A 21736-nucleotide genomic window follows, 5' to 3' on the forward strand; every position below is an offset into this window, starting at 1 on the left:
TTGCTTACTCTGTTTATTTTTTCGTATTTTATAGTGCTTTAGAAGTTCGCTCGGTTTGGAAGTCGTCGGAGATTTGCGTCACACTATCAAACACTCATTTTGGTACTTTGGACTTTATATTTTGGTTAAATGACATGTATAGGTATTTTGGCTAATGTGGCCTATATGTCTTGTTGAGTTTTAGCCATTTGAATTGGATTGTAACGTGGTCATGTATTTTGGTATGTATATATGTATAAATGGCCTTATGATATGTGGTGTATAATTGCTATATGAATGCTTTACTTGCGAAATTGTGTTTTGGCACTAAATTGTTGGAATTGAGATGAGTATGCATGCTAAGTTTTAAGCACAATGTCTCATATGTATTTGACCATTTAGGTAGACTTTGGAAGTATGTTTGATCTGTGTTAAAGTGGTCAAATGAATGTGCTTATGGATATCATGTTGTGTGTGTGAATATTACATGTTATAAACTTGATATTTGTTGGTTTTGAAAGTTTATTTATGACATGGTTATATGTGCATTGTTGAACTGAGGTTGGTACTACATTGGGTAAAAAATATGGCTTGGAAAATGGCCTAGTTTTGTCCACACGGACAGAGACACGGGCATGTGTCTCAACCGTGTGTGACACACGGTCAGGTGATACAGCCGTGTATATCCTGATACTGATTTAGAAATCAAGTCACTAGCTTCACACAGCCTAGCACACGAATGTGTGGCTCAGTCGTGTGGCACAAGTCAGTATACCCTCTAGTTTTCACACGGCTTGGCACACGAGTGTGTGAGGCCATTTTAAAGGGTACATGGCCTGGCACACGGGCGTGTGTCCCCATTTCGAATGCCTACACGGCCTAGCCACACGGGCTTGTGTCCCCTGCACTTTGAAAATTTTCAATATTTTTTAAAAAAATTCCTTGAGTATTCTGTTTAGTCCCGAACCATTTTTAATGTCTATTTGGGGCATCGATGGCTCGTATTAGGGACGATATGAATGTATTTGAATGTTCTTTGATTTGAATGATAATTGAATATGAAATGTATGATTGTTTAAGTTATAAGTTCGGTAATGCTTCGTAACCCTGTTTTGGCATTGAATACGGGTTAGGGGTATTACAAATCTCGAGCCCCAATATAAAGCATTCGACTCGTCATCATACCACCCAGAGCTCGAGCCTGAGCCCCAACTTTCCCCATCATTCGAGGATATTTTTGGTGACGACCTCGAGCCTCAACATACCACTGGGAGCTCAACTGAGAAGCACGTACACCTACTACTGATGACATTTTTCCATCGGCACCTCCGGTCACACAATACCCTTAACTCCCGATTATGGTATATATTATTATACTGTTTTTCTAAATACACCGGACAGGACACCGGAGGCCGAACTGAGTAACTATCAAACGCCTCAGCAAGGTGCATGACATAGCCGACGGAGGCAGCTGGACCGTTATGCACTAGCGTCGGGGACGTCGCCGAGATCATCACAATTTTGATTTTTATCTATAAATATTTACTTTATTTTGTAATTGTTATGTTTTTAATATTAATTTAAATTCTGCAAAATAATTATTTGTTTATTTAATAAAAAATATAATTCGAATAAGTAATAGTACACAACGAATTAAATTTACGAGATACGATAAAATACAAACATTCTAGAATATTAATACACAAAATATAAAATTCAAACAAAATAATACGCACTAAATTAAATTTAAACACCCAACAAACTACAAATAGATAGGTTAAATTAATGTACGAAAATTTTAAATTCAAACTACATATTATATGACTAAATTAAATTTAAATACCCAACAAACTACAAATGATGGATAAAATTAGTGCACGAAATTTTTAAATTCAAACTATATATAACACAGACTAAATTAAATTTAAACACCTAACAAACTACAAATAGATAGGTAAAATTAATACGAAAATATAAAATGAAATCTTAAATCCTAAACAACTACATTAAATTTACAGATATAAAAAAATACAAACATTCTAAATAAATAATATAATTATTTTGAATAGTAGTTTCTTCACAATTAGTCATCTTTTGCTCGAATCAAGTTTACATTGCACCAGTACCCCACTTATAAGTTCGGAATAAACTTTCTTGCACCATAGATAATGTCAATCGGCGTTGGACATCTCGATTAGCCATCTATGGCGCAAAAAATCATCTTACCCTTAATGACGTAACCTTTAAGGTTGACATGACAGTATATAATTCAACTCGTTAAAACATGACAATATATAATTCAATCCCGAAATTCAGTTGTACACTACAAAAAACTCCCATCTACAAATCACTACAAAAAACTCATTTGATGATACACTACAAAATACTCTCATTTTGATAGCTCTCTTGAAAAAAAAACTCATTCATTTACACTATTAGAACCCAAACCACCCACTATATATAGGGTGAGGGTTTGGTGCCAGCCATCTGATTCCCAAAATTAAGAAAATTAATTTTTTAATACTTGGTGCCGGTCAGCAATGTTCTAAAATAAGAAAAATAATTTTTTAATGTGACAAAGTTAGTGCCCGCCATCGGTGTTCCAAAACTAAAAAAAAAAAATTTCAGGACCCAAAAAAGGTAGTGCCTACCATCAATATCCTAAAGTAAAAAAAAAAAGTGCATTAGGAGTGAAAAAATGTACTTGGTGTCGGCCATCTACTTGCCAGCACACAAATTTTTTTAAATGACACTGATGTCGGCCATCAGTGTCCCAAAAAAAAGTGCATTGGGAGTCGAAAAATATACTTGGTGCCGACTATCTACTTGCCAGCACTCAATTTTTTCTTAAATGACACTGGTGCCGGTCATCAGTGTCCCCAAAAAAAAAGGTGCCCTAGGAGCCAAAAAAATGTACTTGGTGCTGGCCATCTATTGGCCAACACTCGATTTTTTTTAAAATGACACTAGTACCGACCATCAATGTCCAAAAGTAAAAAAAGTGCCTTTGGGCCGGAAAAATGTATCTGGTGCCGGCCATTACATGGTCAGAACCATTTTTTTTTCAAATGCTAGTATTTTTGTATTCCAGTATGATACGATTTAAAAAAAATACATTGGTGCTGACCATTGAGTTCCCAAACTCAAAAAATTCATTTTTTTTTGAGTCTGACACAATCATCAGATAATGATGGGGCCAAAACACAAGGTGGTGCGTGCCATTGGGTTTCCAAACTTAAATTCATTGTTTATTTTAGGTCATTTTAGTGAATATTTTTGAACTAGAGTCATTTTTGTAAATATTAATTTTTGTTGGATTAGATGGGTAAAATAGCCCCATAATTAATATGACCGGATTTCAAACTCGGGCTAGTAATCCCGTTATGGGTCAGCCCAGACAAATCTTACTAATTATATTTTTAGAATTTAAAATTTTAATAAAGAGAAATTATGGGGACAATAAAGTGGACCATCTTTAAAATCTTAATGGAGGTACATAGTCATTGTATCACATGACATCCAATGGGAAGCAATCTCTGCATACTGCCCCCTCTTTGCTTTGATGCTACATTGTTGCCGACAAATTCATACCTTTTCTCCTTTTACTTTACTTAATACAACAGGTAAATTTCCTTTTTCAATGACTAGGTCGTCTATTTTTTTTAATCTTTGTCAATCGTCATCAGCTGAAATTTATGCTTCCTGCTTTACTGTCTAGAGATTAAAGAAAATCTTGTAAATGAAGAAAAAGATTGAAAATTAAAACTATATTGTGCTCGTAACTTTACAGCTAGGAAAATATGTAGGCACATTGCTTCTATTTGTGGCATTGAATGATGCCCATCATCAATCAAGGCATCATTGGTGGCAAAGCAAGCTTTAAAATTTCACCTGCTGAAAAGAGAAAACCTAATTAACTACCCTAATTACTCTTTGTTAAGTCTATCTGTGTTTAACACTTTACATGTTAGGCACCTATCTCTTGATCTCAATACAATCTACAATCTCTCATTCATGTTATTTTATGACAAATTCATTAAATTTTAATGGAATCGCTATTTTCTAATTGATTTTTATGTTTATTTTATAAGTCAAACTCATCCCTATAGAAGATGAAGACATTGATATTAACACTATTATTATGTCAGACAGGACAGGCCACACAAATAAGATCAGAGAGGAAAGGTCAAATAACACAGAACATAGATGCTTGAGAATATGGAGATTATGGCGGGGATGGGGGATGTGGATGTGCAAAGTAGTCAAGTGGTGTGGGGTACAAGCAAGCTTTATAAAAAGGAAATGTTTTGGGTGAATCATGAAAGTTCTCTGTGCCACATTGAGATTTATGTTAATAAACACATAATTCATCGAATATTAATTGGATCAGACACTTACAGTAGAGTTCTACGTTCTTCACACGAAGGCAAAGTCTTTGAAGCTGGAAATGAACCAAAGGATTGACCAAGCAACATAGCCAAAGTCAACCCAAGAGACGTTGTGACCCTGACCTTTGGGTTAATAGCCGTTATAAAAAGCCCGTTTCGTCAGTGACAAGCATAACGGATAGCTTCAATGATGGTATAAAGTAAAAAGGCAAAGTCCATTATCGTCAATATAGTTCACCCCCATAACCACAAAATCCTTTTATATTTCCTTTCCAGCTGCGGCCTAAGCATAATGCCCTGACCCATCTCACGTGGTCCCATCCTTTTTTCCGATTATTAAACCATAGTTGTTATTATTTTAACCCTGATTAAAATTCTACCCCGAGTCCTCCCTTTTTAGCTCTTGTTCGGCCCGTACTCTGCTTCTTCACTGATTAAGCTCTGCTGCCTGCCTCCTATCTCTTCAACGTTCACAATGGGCGCATTTCACCGACTCAACTTGCTCCATTTCACGCTCTCTTTAGTTGTCATTGCCGTCAATGGCCACAATATAACGGCCATTCTCGAAGGTTTTCCAGATTACTCTGTTTACAATAGTTTCCTCACCCAAACAAAGCTGGCCGATGAGATTAACACCCGAGAGACCATCACTTGCCTTGTCCTCAACAATGGGGCTATGTCTGCCCTCACATCCAAACACCCCCTTTCCGTCGTCAAAAACATCCTCAGCCTTCACGTTCTTCTGGACTACTATGACCCCCAAAAGCTCCACAAAATCTCTGATGGCACTACCCTCACCACCACGCTTTACCAAACTACTGGTAATGCCCCTGGAAACCTTGGTTTCGTCAACATCACCGACCTCCAAGGTGGCAAAGTCGGCTTCGGCTCCGCAATTCCTGGCTCCAAACTCGACTCATCTTACACCAAGTCTGTTAAGCAGATTCCCTACAATATCTCTATCCTTGAGATCAGCGCTCCGATTATCGCTCCGGGTATCTTAACGGCTCCGGCCCCGTCGTCTTCTGGCGTCAACATTACCGGTTTGCTTGAAAAAGCCGGCTGCAAGACTTTTGCTAGTTTGCTTACCAGCAGTGGCGTGCTTAAGACTTACGAGTCGGCGCTTGATAAAGGGTTGACCGTTTTTGCTCCGTCCGATGAAGCTTTTAAAGCTGAAGGTGTCCCTGATTTGGGCAAGCTCACCAATGCAGAACAAGTCTCACTTCTAGAGTATCACGCCTCGCCGGATTACAAACCTAAGGGAACGTTGAAGACGACGAAGGACCCGATCAGTACATTGGCGACTAACGGCGCTGGAAAGTACGATCTGACAGTTACAACCGCCGGCGACTCGGTGACACTACACACAGGGGTTGGCCCATCCAGGGTCGCCGAAGCAGTTTTTGACTCACCGCCGGTCGCCATTTTCACCGTTGACAACGTTTTGCTCCCTTCTGAGCTGTTCGGCAAGTCACCGTCGCCAGCACCAGCCCCGGAACCAGTTTCTTCGCCTTCACCGACACCATCTTTATCTCCAAGCCCATCCCCAATGTCTGAAGCACCGTCACCACTTGCAGCTTCACCACCAGCTCCACCAACTGGCACCCCCGTCGGATCCCCGGCCGATTCGCCAGCTGGCTCGTCAGAGAACAGCACATCGGATAATGCCGCCGGTCACGTGAGTGCTCCTCTTTTGGGCACCATCATTTTCACCGTCTTTGCCACTGTCGTTTCATCAGTTATCTTGTCCTGAATCGTAATTATGCCAGTCCGTTAATTTGTTCTTTCCTTAGTTTTTTTTTTTTTGAGATTATTTAATTTGAGTAGAGAGGGCTTTTCTTATCTAATTTATGTGGTTGAGAGCTTTGTTAAACGTTTGTTTTTGTTGATTACAATTTATTAATCGTAAATTAAAGATTTATACAAGAAAAAGAGGAATTGAGTGTTGGGAAGTGGGAAATGGAAGCGCATGGATGGCAGGAATTGAGTGTGAGCGCACGTGGAGAGATTGTGGGTGGTTACAACAAGCGGAAAGTGCTTGTACTTGTAGCAGGCAAGGCAACGCTTAAGTTGTGACAGTGGGTGGTCCTTCCTGTTCCGGCCCAAACCTTTTTATTCTCTTTCAAAATTTCGGTGTGGGATCAAAATCTTGAAATCGCCCATGCTCCTTTTTTTTGTTTGGATGCTTCCCAACTTCTCTAGTTGCCAATTTATTTCAAATGAAAAATCGTGCTTCTCAAAACGCCACATTGGGTGGCTTCGGTAAGTAATGACTGCTCACCGATATGATGACAATACCATAACCATTGTAATCATGTATTGGTATGATTGATGTTTGGGAAGACAGCCAGCATGGATTGCCATTTAAACGTTTATCAGGAGATAACAGCCACCCCCTATGGTAAATGTTAAATCTGTCCATAACAACGGTAATTCTCAAGCCTCTAGGCCCGGCCCACAACCTGGAAGTCATGTCCTGCACAACAAACCATGTATCGAAATTAAGATCCAAACTCAAGTCCACTAACAAAAGCTGAAATTTTAAATCTGTCTAAAACCAAATACTATTCCTTCTACCTGATGCAACCTGTTGCTTTTTCAGAGATTCCAATTTCCAAACAACCCTGAAATTTTATTTTTTGTTATATTTTTTTAAAAAGAAAATTGTTTTGGGTATATTAAAAATTAAATATTTTTTACTGACTAGGAAACGACGTAGTTTTGTTATTTTCACAATAAGATGAGCTGACCAAGTGGATGTTTCTCATTGGATCAAAAGCTGGAAATCAACTAAGGATAAAATAATAAAGAAATAATGACTACAATTGATTGTTGAACACAAAAATTAACGCAATAGCGACTAACCCGTGTACCACTGATTCAAGGCAGTTAGGGCTTCAAAATCCCCGCCTTTTTCTTTTTCTATTTTACTTCGCACTCTGCTTTCATCAATGGCCACAAAAGAAGATGAAGAAAAACCAGAGACACCAATTCCTTCAAAGCCAAGTCCAAACTCCAAGGACATTGTGTCCCAGCCCAAGCAAAACGATGTCTCTCCGCCTTCTAAGTTGTCGTTGAGTCCCAAAGAGTTAATAGTCTCAGCCGCCGCCAACATCTCCTCTCATCCTCTCCCAACCAACGATCCCAACGTTTGGGGCGTTCTCACCGCTATTTCTAACAATGCCCGCAAACGCCAGCAGGTTTCCCTCTTTTTTAAACCCTAAACCCTCTCTCTCCCCGTCTTCTCAATTTTATTTTGGTTGTCAAATTTCCCATTTTTCCACAACTTTTATTTACATTATAAGGCTTCAATTGCCTGACTGGTTAAACTGAAAGGAAAAGAATTAGAAAAAAAAAATGAAAGAAACGATCAGACAGAAATCGTAATGTACAAGTAAAAGGCTAATGAGGAGATCATTTTTCTAGGGTATGAACATGCTTTTGACTGCGGATGAGCACTGCATTGGTCGATCAGTAAAGGAAACAAGTTTCCGAATTGATTCAAATTCCGTTAGCGCGGTACATTGCAAAATATATAGGAAGAGAGTGACCAATGAAGATACACAGCAGTCCCCCAACTGTTATACATCCGTTTTCTTGAAAGATACAAGGTTAATGTGCTGTCCATGATTTCTTATTGGTTTTAAGTATTTCTAAATTCTGATTCTTTTATCTATCTTTTTTTTTTTGTAGCACAAATGGGACCTATCTTAATTGGGAGAGATTGAGAAAGAATAGTCCTGAATTTAAAGTCCAACACGGAGACATCATTTCATTTTCTGCCCCTCCACAACATGGTAATACTAATATCTGTATCGTTCACCGCCTTTTCTTTTATTCAGATAACTAGCATGTGATTGTTCTTTGTTTCTTTCATTTCAAAAGATATTTGAAGCTTATAATGCCTTGGAAAGTAACTGTCTTCCTGTTTACAGAACTTGCTTTTGCGTTTGTATATCGAGAAGTTCTTACCTCTATTCACTCAGCAGAAGGTGCATGTGCAAAAAGAAAAGCTGGTATATATATGAAAAGCTCCTGCCTTTATTTTTAGGAACTCTTTATTTTCTCTAAAATTTCCATAAAATTGATATAAGCTTTAGTGAGAAATAAATGCCATGACTATCTTTAAGTTTTCAAACAACAACGAAACAATTAACAGGTGTATGTGCAAATCTGTAAGTCTAATGCTGTTATTGATAACAATATTAATAGCTTGTTTTAGACTCGTTTTCTTCCTTTTATATGGTTGTCCTGTCTTCTTGAGGATAAATATACTGAAGCATTACTATGAAAACAGTTGCCCCTAATAAACTTCAAATGTTTTACTGGTCATCCCAGATTGTGCAGATGAGCTTACCTGTGAAAACAAAAGATTAAAAGGTATTGGCATTGGTGCTCCTGAGGGTCCTATATCTCTTGATGATTTTCGGAGTCTTCAGCGGTCAAACAGGGTATCCTATTTTAGATTCATGGGTCTAATGATTGTTCAAACAATTAATTTATGTCAAATAATAAATAATCCTGAGAACTGATGAATGCAGGAACTGAGAAAGCAGTTGGAAGATCAGGTGCTTACAATAGATACATTGCATAATGAGAATCGTGCAACCGTTGAGCGTCATGAAAATGTATGCTCTTCTGATGGATTATGACCTTTCATTCTTTCTGATTTATGTCTATGTTTGGCTTCATTGAGTTGGTTTAGCCAAGTGTCTATGTTACTGGATACTGTGGTTCCTGTTTGACTTAATTCAAATTCATGCATTCCACTTTGATTTTACCTGGCTATGACTTTCCCAGAAGAGAGAAAAATAATGTACAACATGGTGTTAATGATATTTCATGGGTCTCTTTCTAATTTTATGCCATTTTTTGTATTGTATGTCACTATTTCTTGCTTTTAACTGGTTACTTTTTTCATCCTTGGTGATTAAGAATTAAGATATATAGTTATCTATTTCTGAAGGAAATCAAAGAGGTAAAAGAATCAGTTGCGACGTCGTACCTTGATCAGATCAAAGAATTGCAAATTTTGTTAGATGGTAAGCAAAAGGAGCTTGTAGAGGTCAATCGGATATCAGCTGAACAAAAGCATGCTATAGAAGACCTTAATGAAAGACTTAGTGCTTCCCTGCAGTCATGTACTGAAGCAAACGAAAGGATGAAGAGGTAAGAAATGAAGGCTTTATTAACTATCGCCAATTTATGGCACCAAAAAGAAGACAAGAACAAGATATAATGTCCTAATTTTATACTTTTAGTCAGAAGGCATCTATAGCTGAACTTAAGGTTCAGTTAGATGAAGAGCGGGACCAGAGACGAGAAGAACGAGAAAAAGCTACTGCTGATTTAAAAGCAGCGGTGCAAAGAGCTCAGTTTGAGGCTCAAGAGGAACTGCAACGACTATCAGATGTTTATTTAAAACGAGAAACAGAGAAAAAGGAAGTAATTAATAAGCTTGAGGTCCGAATAATTTTCCTGTGCTTGCTTGGATTTTGATGTGTAATTTATTTCTAGAGAATTGAGAAATGAATTGTTATGCATCTCCATTCTTAGGAATCACTGAGAAAAAGCTCAGCACAAGTGGAAGATCTGGTGTCCAAACTGGTATTGTCTGCAGGGCCATCTGATTTTGAAGTTAAACACATGATACCAGTTTTCTACATAATCTCTGAAATTGTTGTTCCTTATTTCCCTATCTTCTGCAGGAAGACACTAGGCAGAAATTGGTCGATTCTGATAATAAAGTTCGCCAACTAGAAACCCAAGTTTGCGAAGAACAAAAGACCTCTGCAAATACAAGAAAAGTAAACGTGTTTTTCTTGTGCTTGCTTATATAGTCAAGCATATACAAATAGATTCCTTATCTGACATTTAATGTGCATTTGAGCAGAAAGTGGAAGAACTTGAACATGAAATAAAAGGATTGAGGAAAGAACTTGAGACTGAAAAGGTATAATTTTATATCATTTGCCTTTTCCTTCACTTTAATGTTATACTTTTTTATTTCAACTGTTGGAACTCTCTTTCTGCCATACAAGATTTCAATTATTTATTGATTTTGTTGATAACTTGCTATCACTTTCATTAATCTGCATGCAAATCTGGGTAGTACCTGCAGCTTTTGAAAGCATAAAAAAGAAAATGAATGTTGTGTTATGAGTATTTTTTTTATCTGAACACACTACAATTGATTTCTTCAATCGTACCTAGATTGGCGTTTATCAGATAAATAGATAAATCAATCTGGGTACAGCAAACCTCTGTTCTTCATCATTATGAAGTTAGTCTATTGTTAAGCTGAAGTTTCCTTTGCGGTTGGTAGCAGGCAGCCCGAGAAGAAGCATGGGCTAAAGTTTCGGCCCTTGAGCTTGAAATAAATGCTACAATGCGAGATCTTGATTATGAGAGGAGGAGGCTAAAAGGTGCCAGGGAAAGAATTATGCTTCGGTATGACTTCTGTGACAATAGCTATTGTTTGATTTTTAGTTGCAGCATTGGTGTAAGCATTTTGCTGAGCAAGGTTCTATCCTTTTGTATATTGCGGCCTTTGGTATTAACATTGGCTGCCATCAATACCTAGGAATTTTATGAATTGAGGATGGTGATATTTTTGTGGTTGCTCCCCAGAGAAACACAGCTACGAGCATTTTATTCTACAACTGAGGAAATCTCCATACTGTTTGCAAAGCAGCAAGAACAACTGAAGGCAATGCAGAGAACTCTGGAAGATGAGGAAAATTATGAGAACACATCGGTTGATATTGACCTTAATGTACCGTACCAGAACGTAAATGGAACCAGAGTTAGAGAAAAGGCTCTTACTGGCCATCATGAAAATAGTACCATGAGGGAAGGCTCCACTGCTTCAGCTCAGAGGGTTAATATTTCTAGTGATGAGGCCAGTGTTACTGAGAAGCATGACTGCGGTATGAGAAGTCAAGATGTTGGCGAAAATACACAGGAGGCAGAATTTACAAGTGCTGATCGTTCTGTTAAAGGCATCTTTGGTTTTTACGTTGATGGTGTTGGTACAACACGTATTCTGGAAGGAGATCCCATTGGTACTGAACATGTTCTTGAAACTGAAAGCTTGGGAATTGAGGTTGAACCGAATATTGATTTGAACAGGTGTGGAACTTTAGGTGGAGATACAATGCAGTTTGATTATGAAACTAATGCACATGAAAGTGATGAACGGGTTCAAACAACTTGCCTAGATACTTCAGTACAATCTCAGTTGAATAAACCACACGAGACTCAAAAATGCACAGAAGACAAAGAAGCTGGAGGCACAATCAGGACAACGGACCTTTTAGTTTCAGAAGGTTTTGAGAGTCAGGCCAACGGTACTAATCCTTCTGTCCATGGAGAAAATGTCTTACCTAAAACTAGAGACAATGATAAGAATCGTGCTATGGTAGGTGAGAATCAAAGTAGATCATCTTCCGAGGCTACTACTTCCATGCGTAATGATGAACGTCAAGCATTGAGTGAGATGATTGGAATTGTTGCTCCTGATTTGAAAGAGCAATTTGTGGGTGCTGCTACTTCTGACTCAGGTACTGAAGATTGTGCTGACAGCGAGGATGGTGATCATAATAACTACAGAGTAGCTGCTAAGTCTGGATCAATATCAGATGCAGAAACAGAGGGAAGTGACCAGGCTGATATGGATCAAAAGCATAATGATAAAATGGATGACGATGATGAAACTACAAGTGAAGATTCCGTTGGGTAGCAGGCATGCCCTTATCGTGTGAAACCTTGTTCATCTCCTTTTCAGTTTCCAGTTCACATGCATTCAATTTCTTGTACATTATTTTACGCTTAAAGATGCATACCAAAAGTGCGTACATTGATCAACTCAATTCCTAATAATTAAAGATTTAATAGTTATGCATGGTTCGAGAGTTATAGTAGTATTACTCACTGTAAGGATCCTTCATATATGCCTGATCTCTTGCCAAACTTGCTGTGCCTACTTTTCAGTATTCACATTTTAGATTTCTCGGATGGAATTGATGGTTGAACTACACTGGTTTACTTATGAATTAAGGATTAGGGTTTGTTTTTTTCTTCAGCCCTTTATGGGGAATGAGAGAATGCAAAAGTCAAAAGTGGGTGGATTCACGCCATTTCCATCTCTTTCTAGTAACTCGTAACTAATTCAGACCTCAAAAGTCAGAGACAACAATGAGTTGGCCAACCAGCCATCCAGGCAAAAACTTTGAAAATTTTCCCACGTTATGCAATTAGAAAAAAAAAGAAAAAGAAAGAAGATATGCGTGGCAGAGGCTGGAGGGAGCCATGAGGCCCATGATTTGTTTGGGTTTTACTTTAAAGTCAGGCTCCAAGTTTCTGATCATGTAGACTAAAATTATAATAATAATATAAGTTGCTATAAATTGATCCAAAATTTTGAATATTCAAAGAAGCTATAATTGCAGATTTTTTAGGTTTAATGATGATAAAAAGAAAATCAAGAAAAAGGAGGAGTAAATATTAGGGACAGCTGCATTCCGTAAGGGAGAGTGATAGATTAGTAATTTGAAATTTATAGAGTATGGGTGTGGGTATGGTGATTTGGACCACCTGGACATGGTTGAGGGTTGAGAAGTAGTAGCTGCTCCACCGTTGATCACTCGTCATTATCAGAGGTTGCATGTGAACTCATCATCCATAAAAGTTGCTCTCATCACTCTTATTGATTTTTCTCACCTTAATAATTTCTTCTCCATTTCCAACCCCCAGTCTAGGAGAATAGCTTAAAAGGTATATAGAACGACCACTATGAAACATGCAATCACTCTTTTATATATTCCAATCCCAAAGATACAATCCAAATATAGGGCAATTAGCTCGTTTCCAAATGCCCACTAGAGATTCATTTCATTGTTGACTACTGCCTTTATATAATTCCATTTATGTTACTTCCCCTATTATTTCTTTTTAAAATACTTGTGCTCCATATTTATTTAAATAATATTTTATATTCAAATAAAATCCCAATAACTTACATAATAATATAAGAAATGAGTAAAGGTAAGCTATATTAGTGCGATGGTCTTACTTCCCATCAATTTCCTATCCATCTGTATTCAAAATAGCATGATGAGGTTTTTTGTTTTTTATTTCTATTTTTTGTTTTTCATTTGCTACACTTCTAATCTAAAAAGAAATATGTGATATCAGTCCCACTCATTTGTGGGCTGGCGAAGCCCAACGTGATAAATTCCCTTCACCGCAAGTAAAGTGGGTGATGCGAGATTTAACCCAAGAGAATTATTACCGTATCCACAAATGTATTGTCGTGTACCGGTTTTTAAAATTATTTTATAAATATTAAACATATGAGATTGAATATTTTTCAAATATAAATACTCACAAATTAAATTTATTTATTTGATGGACAGCTTATTTATTAACCCTTAGAGTTTATCGAAACCTAAATTTACACCGAAAGTAAGATTAGATGTATCTTTCTATCATCTATATATATATATATATATATATATATATATATACAATAAAAGAAAACATTTCCTATGTGGCACTTTTAAAAATTTACCATTATAACACAATCCATCCACCAAGAATGAAGATCCATCCATGATCTTCCAAACTTGTAATCCAACTAGCATCCGAATACCCTTCTAAAACTGGAGGATATCCATTATAACACAATCCATAGTTAATAGTTTTCTTTAAGTACCTAAGTACTCTATTCAAAGCTTGCCAATGCAAACTACTTGGATTACTTGTGTACCTACTCAATTTTCCAACATCTGGTCTTGTACAAGTCATTATATACATAAGACAACCAATTAGACTTGCATATTTCAATTGATCAATTTTCCTACCAGCATTAGATACTAATTTTAATTGAGGATCCATGGGTATAGATGCTGGTATACAGTTGAAAAGATCAAACTTTTTAAGCACATTTTCAATGTAATGTGATTGTGATAAAGCTATAGTGCTTTCATCTCGGGTTATTTTAATCCCAAGAATAACATTTGCTAATATCCTTCATAGCAAAGTCGTTTGACAAGAATTTCTTTGTGTTTTCTATTTGTTCCAAATCCGTGCCAAAAATGAGCATGTCATCTACATATAAGCAAATTATGACACCTTTTCCATTTTCAAATTTACTATATATGCACTTATCGGATTCATTTATTTTATAGCCATTAGCTAAAACAACCTTGTCAAACTTTTGGTGCCATTGTTTTGGTGCTTGTTTAAGCCCATATAAAGATTTAACAAGCTTACATACCTTATGCTCTTGTCCTGGAACAACAAATCCTTCCGGTTGCTCCATGTACACTTCCTCTTCCAATTCACCATTTAAAAATGCAGTTTTAACATCCATTTGGTGAACAACCAAATTATATATAGAGGTAAGTGATATTAAGAGTCTAATTGTAGAGCATAGGTATCAAAATAATCAATACATTGTCTTTGTGTAAAACCTTTTGCTACCAACCTTACTTTAAATTTATCAATGGTTCCATCGACCTTCATTTTCTTTTTGAACATCCATTTACAACCTATTGGTTTGGAACCTGGTGGAAGATCAACTAAGATCCAAGTTTGATTTCCCATTATTGAATCCATCTCATCATTTATTGCTTCTTTCCAAAAACCAGAGTCTTGAGATTTCACTGCCTCTTCAAATGTAATAGGATCAGATTCAGTATTATAACAATAAGGTACCTTATTACATATACTTTCACCTTTTCCTTCTACAAGAAACATAATGAAATCTGGTCCAAAATCTTTGACCTTTTTAATCCTCTTACTTCTTCTTAATTCTTGATAAGATTCATCATTATTATCAATTTGTTTCAATGGAATCTCATTCTTATTTGAAGAATGAATCAATTGTTGTGGTTGTAATTGTCTTGATATAGAATTAAATCTATTTTCATCAAAAATAACATCTCTTGATTCAATAACAGTATTAATTGAAATTGAATCAATTGGTTCAATTACCATGAACCTATATGCCTTGCTATTATGTGCATAACCTATAAATATGCATTCAATTCCTCTTTAACCTAACTTTTTACATTTAGGTGTTGGAACTTTTACAATAGCTCTACAACCCCAAACTTTCAAATAATTAAGGTTTGGTTTCCTTTTCTTCCATCGTTCATAGGGGGTTATTTTAGTTTCCTTATTAGGAACTCTATTCAATATATGACAAGCTGTTAGAACAGCTTCTCCCCAAAAACCTTGTCCAAGACCCGAATATGATAACATTGAATTTACCATTTCACCAAGACTCTATTTTTCTTTCACTACACCATTTTGTTGTGGTGTGTAAGGGTGAAACTTGATGGACAGCTCCAGTGAGTTCAAAGTAACTTGGATTATAGTATTCTCCACCTCTATCGATCTTAAGCACTTGATAAATGATTCACATCAAGTTCAACTTCGATTTATAAACTTTAAATTTATCAAGCGCTTCATCTTTTGAATGCAATAAATATACATAACAATATCTAGAACAATCATCAATAAAAGTAACAAAATATTTCTTTCCACCTAATGTAGGAGTATTATGCAAGTCACATAAATCACTATGTATCAAATCAAGTAATTTTGTTTTCCTTTTAACCTTAGGGAAATGGTTTCTTGTAAGTTTAGTCAACATACATGTATTGCATTTTCAATATTATTATTAAAAACATGAATTAAATCTAATTTATACATGTCATTCAATTTTCTACCTAATCTATAATGCCACAAACAAAAAGATTCAACCATATAAGCGGAATAGTTTTTTATTCTTATTAATAATATTGAGTTTGAACATGCTCGATACATATACCCTTTCCCACAAAAATTCCTCCCTTAGACAAAATAAACTTATCGCCTCAAAACAAGTTTGAAACCAAACTTATTCAATGACTTCAGACACTAAATTCTTCCTAACTTCGGTACATAATATACATCATTTAAGGTTAAAACCTTTCCGTAGTGAATTGTAGTTCAATGACCCTTTGCCTTTAATTGTCATGCGGTGGAAGAATTTCTCATGTACAAGACATTGTCATTTTCACATTGTGTGAACTTTGTGAACATGCTTTTGTCTTTGCACACATGTTTGGTTGCTCCAGTATCAATCCACCATGTATTATCATATTGTGCCATATTAATTTCAGATATCATTGCAACGAACTTTCCGTTATTATCAGCCTTAGAAGATGATTTCTTCTTTAAAAATCGACATTCATTCTTGAAATGTCCCGGCTTTCCACAATGATAGCATGAGCCATTTTGTTTCTTTTTGAACTTAGGTGCTCTATCAGTCTGATTGAACTTTCTCTTGAATGGTTTAGTAGTCTGTACTCTTCCTCCGTAACATGTACTTTGGCATTTTCAGAATTTAGGTTCTGATCTTGTTTTCGATACTCTTCTTCAATACGAAGATGATTTGCCAAAGCCTCAAGAGATATTTCCTCTTTTTTATGTTTTAGACTTCTTTTAAAGTATTTCGAAGATGGAGGAAGTTTGTCTATAATGGAGGATACCACAATCATTTCATTCATTTTCATATCATATTGCTTAAATTGATTCAGCATCTTTTCAATATCACGAAATTGTTCCATAACAGAACGACCATCAACCATTTGATAATTATTGAAATGATTGACAAGAAATTTCTTACTTGTAACATCTTCAGTCATGTATCTTGCCTCCAATTTGTCCCATAATTCTTTAGCGGTGACCTCATTTTGGTAGGTGTCGAACAAACCATCAGATAAACCATTCAATATGTGGCCCATGCACATGTAGTCAGCATTGTCCCATTATTGTCTTTCTCGGGTTGCAGCAACAGATTCGTTTTCATTCTCTTCAGGTCTTGGAGTATTCAAAACATAAGCAATCTTCAAAGTTGATAATAAGAAGTGCATCTTTTTCTGTCATCGTCGAAAATTGCCACCATCAAACCGATCAAGTTTAACAAAGTTGGAGTGTTCCACTTTCATGTGTTGTGGTAGTCATAATGAATTATAACCTTAAAATTGTTAGTTCAAAACTCCGGTAAGGAAAATCTTGAACACACGATCGAAACTCGAACAGAAAAAGAAGAAATAGAACAGGCTCCAAGGCGTGTATCAAGGCACTACCTTTAAGGTTATATCAAGCTTATACTTTAGTTATAACCTAAATTAAATCTAATAGCTTCATTTTAATTTTTTATTTTATATGAATTTGGAAATATTATTGTTATATTTAGCATGATTGGTTTGATTTTGTAAAATTTTATGTATGATTTGCATTTAGAGATTTAAGATTATATCTTATATTAATTCAAAGCAATGTAAACTATTTAAAATAGTAATAAAATAACATGATGTATTAAATAGACATGAACAACTAATTTATTACTAGAATAAAATGTTTTTATATAGTTTATGCATGAGGATATTTTAATTTATTTTAAAAAGGTTGTGATAAGAGAGTCATCCCATGCCGCATTAAACACGATATCTTATATCATTTCATTCAATAAATAATAGGTTCTAAATTTGGAATTTTGGACATGTTTAATCCTAAATAAAAAATAATGGGAACACAAAGTAAAATGCGGAAGTGCCAGGTGTATCCAGCCCTTTTTACGTTTGAAAATTCCTTCTCATAGTTAATCAAAGATTAGTGTTTGAGAAAGCATAATAATGAGGTGGATTTGATTCAAACCCTTGCCCAGTCCAAGACGTAAAGGATTTCTTTCATAATTAAAAAAACATGCTTTTCACCCAACTTTACGACTTTTAATTAATTCTCCAGTGAAGTTATGGGTGATGGTGCATGGATTCCTAACCAGCTTATTAATTCATTACAAAATGGAGGCTCCTCCTAATTTCACTCCCAACTTGGTTTTGGTAACAGCTGAACCACCTTTTGATGTTAATATCAACCCTGGATTTCAAGTTAATTTTCTACAGCAATGATACCATCAACTACTTGCACCCATTTGGTTGATTCATTACAGCGCGTCAACGTAATATAATATATTGAAATTTGGACGTATAAGGTAAAGAGGAAGGGGCCTAACTGTTGAGAAACAGAAGGGGAAAGTTCTAAAATTCAAAAAAGTGAATGAAGATGGAGAAGGAATAGTCATTTTCTGTGTGCCCCAACTCAGCCTACACCCTTTGGCTCAAGTCTTTTACACACTCGATCGTATTAAATAATAATGGTACTTGCAATCCATAAAGGCCATCCATACAAAAGATAAGAGAGAAGCACCCTTCCTTCTTGCCCTGACCTTCTCTCTGCATTCTTTCTTCTATTGCTGCTCCTTTGTAATCATGAGTCCTTGTGTCATCATTACTATGAAAAGCCTCTCTTTCTCTCTCTGTTTTTCTTTTTCTTTTTTCTTTTTTTCTCTTTTTACAATTTCAGATTCAAACACGATTTCCCAGCTATATAACACTTGGTTTTTTCTCCCTACTTGGATCACACAAATAATCTTCTCCCAAGTCCCAACTCTCTAAACGAAACCCTTCCCTTGAGTTTTTTTCTTTCTTTTTTTTCCATTCTCAATATTAAACATGTTGGTTAACCCTTCTTCATGCTGCCGAAAACGTCAGTCCAAGCTAAGACATAACGTTCGTGTTCCAAGGCTCAACAGGTTAGTTAATTAAGATTCTTTTGTCTTTTTGTTGTTGTTGTTGTTGTTTTATCTCTGCTGGTTTCTATCAAGGTGCTTAAATAATGGAACTACAGGTTGAGAAGATTAAGGACAAAGAAGATGGGGGCCGTCGGGATTAAAACAGATATGGAAAAAAAAAACTTGAAACTGTACATGGAGAATCAGATTATCATACAAGAGAACGAGAAGCTGAGGAAGAAAGCACTTCTTCTTCACCAGGAGAACCAAACCCTGTTGGCTCAGCTACAGAAGAAGTTGTGTAATCCGCCGAATCAGTCCTTAAAAACCTAGAAAATAACTGGCTAGCTAGCTGGATTGCATGGGATGGGATATGGGTAAATACTACCTTTATTAATATATATACAGTGTAACACTAGATGATGTGCTGCTGATGGGGAGACTGTAGGAGGAATTAAAGGATCAGGGGGGACGTGCTTCTTCATTTCTTTCTTGTTTATCTTTAGGGTTTAAATTGAAGTTGGATTTGTAATGGGATCAGCTGATCAGGTTTGGAATAATTTTGGAATTTTATTGGATGTATCAAGGATGGGAATATAACTTATGTAGTGTTTAGCAGCTGCATGCATGTTATTTTTACTTGTTTAATTTGTTGAGCACTATATATTTTCTTGGTGAATGGATGAATATTTTTGTAAGAGGTAACCAGACACGAAGACTTAATTTTAATAAAATCATTTTATGGCTGAGAAAAAAAAAACATGAATCCATGATTCTGTAGCCCAAAACCTGGAGCAAGTCAGCAAATAAATAAATATTCGCTTTTTGTTTTTTATCTTCCTTGCTCGTTTATTATACTAATATAAGCGATATGTTATCAAATGAAGTTTAAAAATGGACGTAAAGAGGTTTCAAGCCCACCACGTGAAACCCATATTCGATGGGGCAGGACATCTCAAGACAATATACTTGAGTATGGGATTTGATGGGCGGTACAATAGGTAAGTTTAATTTATTTTTTATCTAATATTATAGCATAGTATTATTATAATATTTAATCTCACCTTCATATTTTTACATAAACGGTATCTAAACAGGGCTTCAACTTGATCCGAATGACTGCCAACTAAAACACAAAGCTAACACCTCAGTGGATCAAAGAACGCCACGAGGTCAGAAACAAAATCCACGGGTGGATTGCACTACAATTGCAATAGCAGAAGAAGGGATTTGTTGCCTGCATTACTTTAGATTGTTTAGGACCGAAAGGACTCGATGGTCATGGCCCTGTGGCATATCAAAACAAGTTAGTTGCTGACTAACAAGGTTATATTTACGACAAGCAATAGTGGAATTATATCTGTAGCATATAATATACAGTAACTTCTGTTTTCTGCCGTAATTTAAAATAGCTTATTAGATTATTATTTGTACTTTATAAAAAGAAAATGTAAAATTTGCAATCTCCAAATTGAGACACAAAACTAGGGTCTTAATTAAATAGAGTGTATTGAATACCTTGTTCAGTCGCATGAATAGCTTCCATGGTTGGATGTGCTTCCAGTGTTACCAGTAACCTTAATCAATCCGCCAAAACAATAACACTTTGAGCACCATTTTCAGTTTGCATATTCACCAAGCTGTAATGTGATTCAAGATCAAACCTTCCATCACGTAGATTTAATATATCTTCTGCCGATGTCCTCCTGCAACGCAACAAACAGACAAAAGAACATCGCCGACAGTAAGATGCAGTTCTTATATTTAAAGGCAGTAAAACAACGCTCTGATTAGGATAGTACAAAGTTTATTAAGGGATACCACTTATTAAAACGCTCTCAACAAACTTGAAAATCTCCATTCCTTGTCTCTTTTTCTTTTTTCGTTTTTCTTTTTTTTCCCTTTTTTGTATATTAGTATTATACAATTAAAAAAAATACATGGGTTCCGGCCATTGACAGGCCAAAACCCAAAAAATTAATTTTTTAAGTCTGACACAATTATTAGGCAATCATGGGTGTAAAATACGAGTGGGTTCCGGCTATTGACAGGCCACAATCCAATTTTACTGTTCCTTTTAGGTTATTTTGGTGATTGTTTTAAACTTGGGTTATTTTTGTAAATATAATATTTTTTTGGACTAGTTTGGTAAAATAGCCAATAAATTGTTACAGTATTATATGAGTGAGTGAAATTGAAACAGAATAGATTTGGGCAGTGACAGTGACGTTAGTTTGAAAAATCACCAAAAATTATAGTAATTGAGTTAGTGGTTGAATGAGATATGAAATTAAATCTTAATGAGTCTATTTTCATATAAAAGAGAAATAATAGACAAAAGAGTTATATATTCCGAGATATTGGAATTTTAGTGAGATAGGGTCAGAATGATTTCGAAATCCTCTGTTCTAACTTTGGAAAATCACTAAAAATTGTACAAAAATAATTATGGTTTGTAATTTACATGCTTAAATTTCTCAATGAGTCTATTTTCAAGAAAAACAAACGGGAACATCATTTGAATTCTGTACAAAGATATAATTAATTTTTAGTGAAGAGGGGTCAGAGCTATCGAGCAGCGAAACAGGGGAAAATTTAAAGAATAAAATGTAGTAATTGGCTAAACCAAAAATTCTTAAAATTTTTTGGTAAGAATATATATGAGTCTAGTTTCAGTGAAAATTTACGGATCTTAATTTGGAGTTCCGTAACTCCGATAAAAATAATTTAGTGACTATGA

The 21736-nt window shown here is 35.7% G+C and overlaps 3 protein-coding genes across 4 annotated transcripts; all 3 read left to right on the forward strand.

Moving 5' to 3' along the window:
• The first annotated feature begins 4591 nt into the window (after positions 1 to 4591).
• Positions 4592 to 6327, forward strand: LOC105802611 (fasciclin-like arabinogalactan protein 10). The gene has a single exon (XM_012634338.2). It carries the CDS (start codon positions 4843 to 4845, stop codon positions 6118 to 6120), a length of 1278 nt encoding a protein of 425 aa, XP_012489792.1. The 5' UTR covers positions 4592 to 4842; the 3' UTR covers positions 6121 to 6327.
• Positions 6328 to 7205: 878 nt separating this feature from the next.
• Positions 7206 to 12270, forward strand: LOC105802610 (putative WEB family protein At1g65010, chloroplastic). 2 transcript variants are annotated; one of them, XM_012634336.2, is made up of 13 exons: positions 7206 to 7567; positions 7794 to 7978; positions 8061 to 8164; positions 8303 to 8383; positions 8706 to 8818; positions 8909 to 8995; positions 9334 to 9536; positions 9629 to 9830; positions 9924 to 9974; positions 10076 to 10174; positions 10261 to 10320; positions 10693 to 10817; positions 10998 to 12270. In XM_012634336.2, exons 1-13 carry the CDS (start codon positions 7319 to 7321, stop codon positions 12106 to 12108), a joined length of 2670 nt encoding a protein of 889 aa, XP_012489790.1. In that variant the 5' UTR covers positions 7206 to 7318; the 3' UTR covers positions 12109 to 12270. The 2 variants fall into 2 exon arrangements, with proteins under 2 accessions (XP_012489790.1, XP_012489791.1); XM_012634337.2 differs by having other exon boundaries at positions 10696 to 10817.
• Positions 12271 to 18482: 6212 nt separating this feature from the next.
• On the forward strand, positions 18483 to 19614 carry LOC105802609 (protein LITTLE ZIPPER 3). Its single transcript, XM_012634335.2, has 2 exons — positions 18483 to 19017; positions 19113 to 19614. The coding sequence occupies exons 1-2, from the start codon at positions 18938 to 18940 to the stop codon at positions 19327 to 19329; spliced, it is 297 nt and encodes a 98-aa protein (XP_012489789.1). The 5' UTR covers positions 18483 to 18937; the 3' UTR covers positions 19330 to 19614.
• Positions 19615 to 21736: the final 2122 nt, after the last annotated feature.

This window comes from Gossypium raimondii, chromosome 11, assembly GCF_025698545.1.
Source record: "Gossypium raimondii isolate GPD5lz chromosome 11, ASM2569854v1, whole genome shotgun sequence".
Taxonomy (NCBI): domain Eukaryota; kingdom Viridiplantae; phylum Streptophyta; class Magnoliopsida; order Malvales; family Malvaceae; genus Gossypium; species Gossypium raimondii.

Bases quoted from the DNA above. Each gene is read 5' to 3' on its own strand.
- LOC105802611 (XM_012634338.2), top strand. From the start codon at position 4,843: ATGGGCGCATTTCACCGACTCAACTTGCTCCATTTCACGCTCTCTTTA.
- LOC105802609 (XM_012634335.2), top strand. From the start codon at position 18,938: ATGTTGGTTAACCCTTCTTCATGCTGCCGAAAACGTCAGTCCAAGCTA. The intron at 19,018-19,112 runs GTTAGTTAATTA...ATGGAACTACAG, and splicing joins CGTGTTCCAAGGCTCAACAG to GTTGAGAAGATTAAGGACAA.
- LOC105802610 (XM_012634336.2), top strand. From the start codon at position 7,319: ATGGCCACAAAAGAAGATGAAGAAAAACCAGAGACACCAATTCCTTCA. The intron at 8,165-8,302 runs GTAATACTAATA...TCCTGTTTACAG, and splicing joins TTCTGCCCCTCCACAACATG to AACTTGCTTTTGCGTTTGTA. The intron at 9,831-9,923 runs GTCCGAATAATT...CTCCATTCTTAG, and splicing joins AAGTAATTAATAAGCTTGAG to GAATCACTGAGAAAAAGCTC.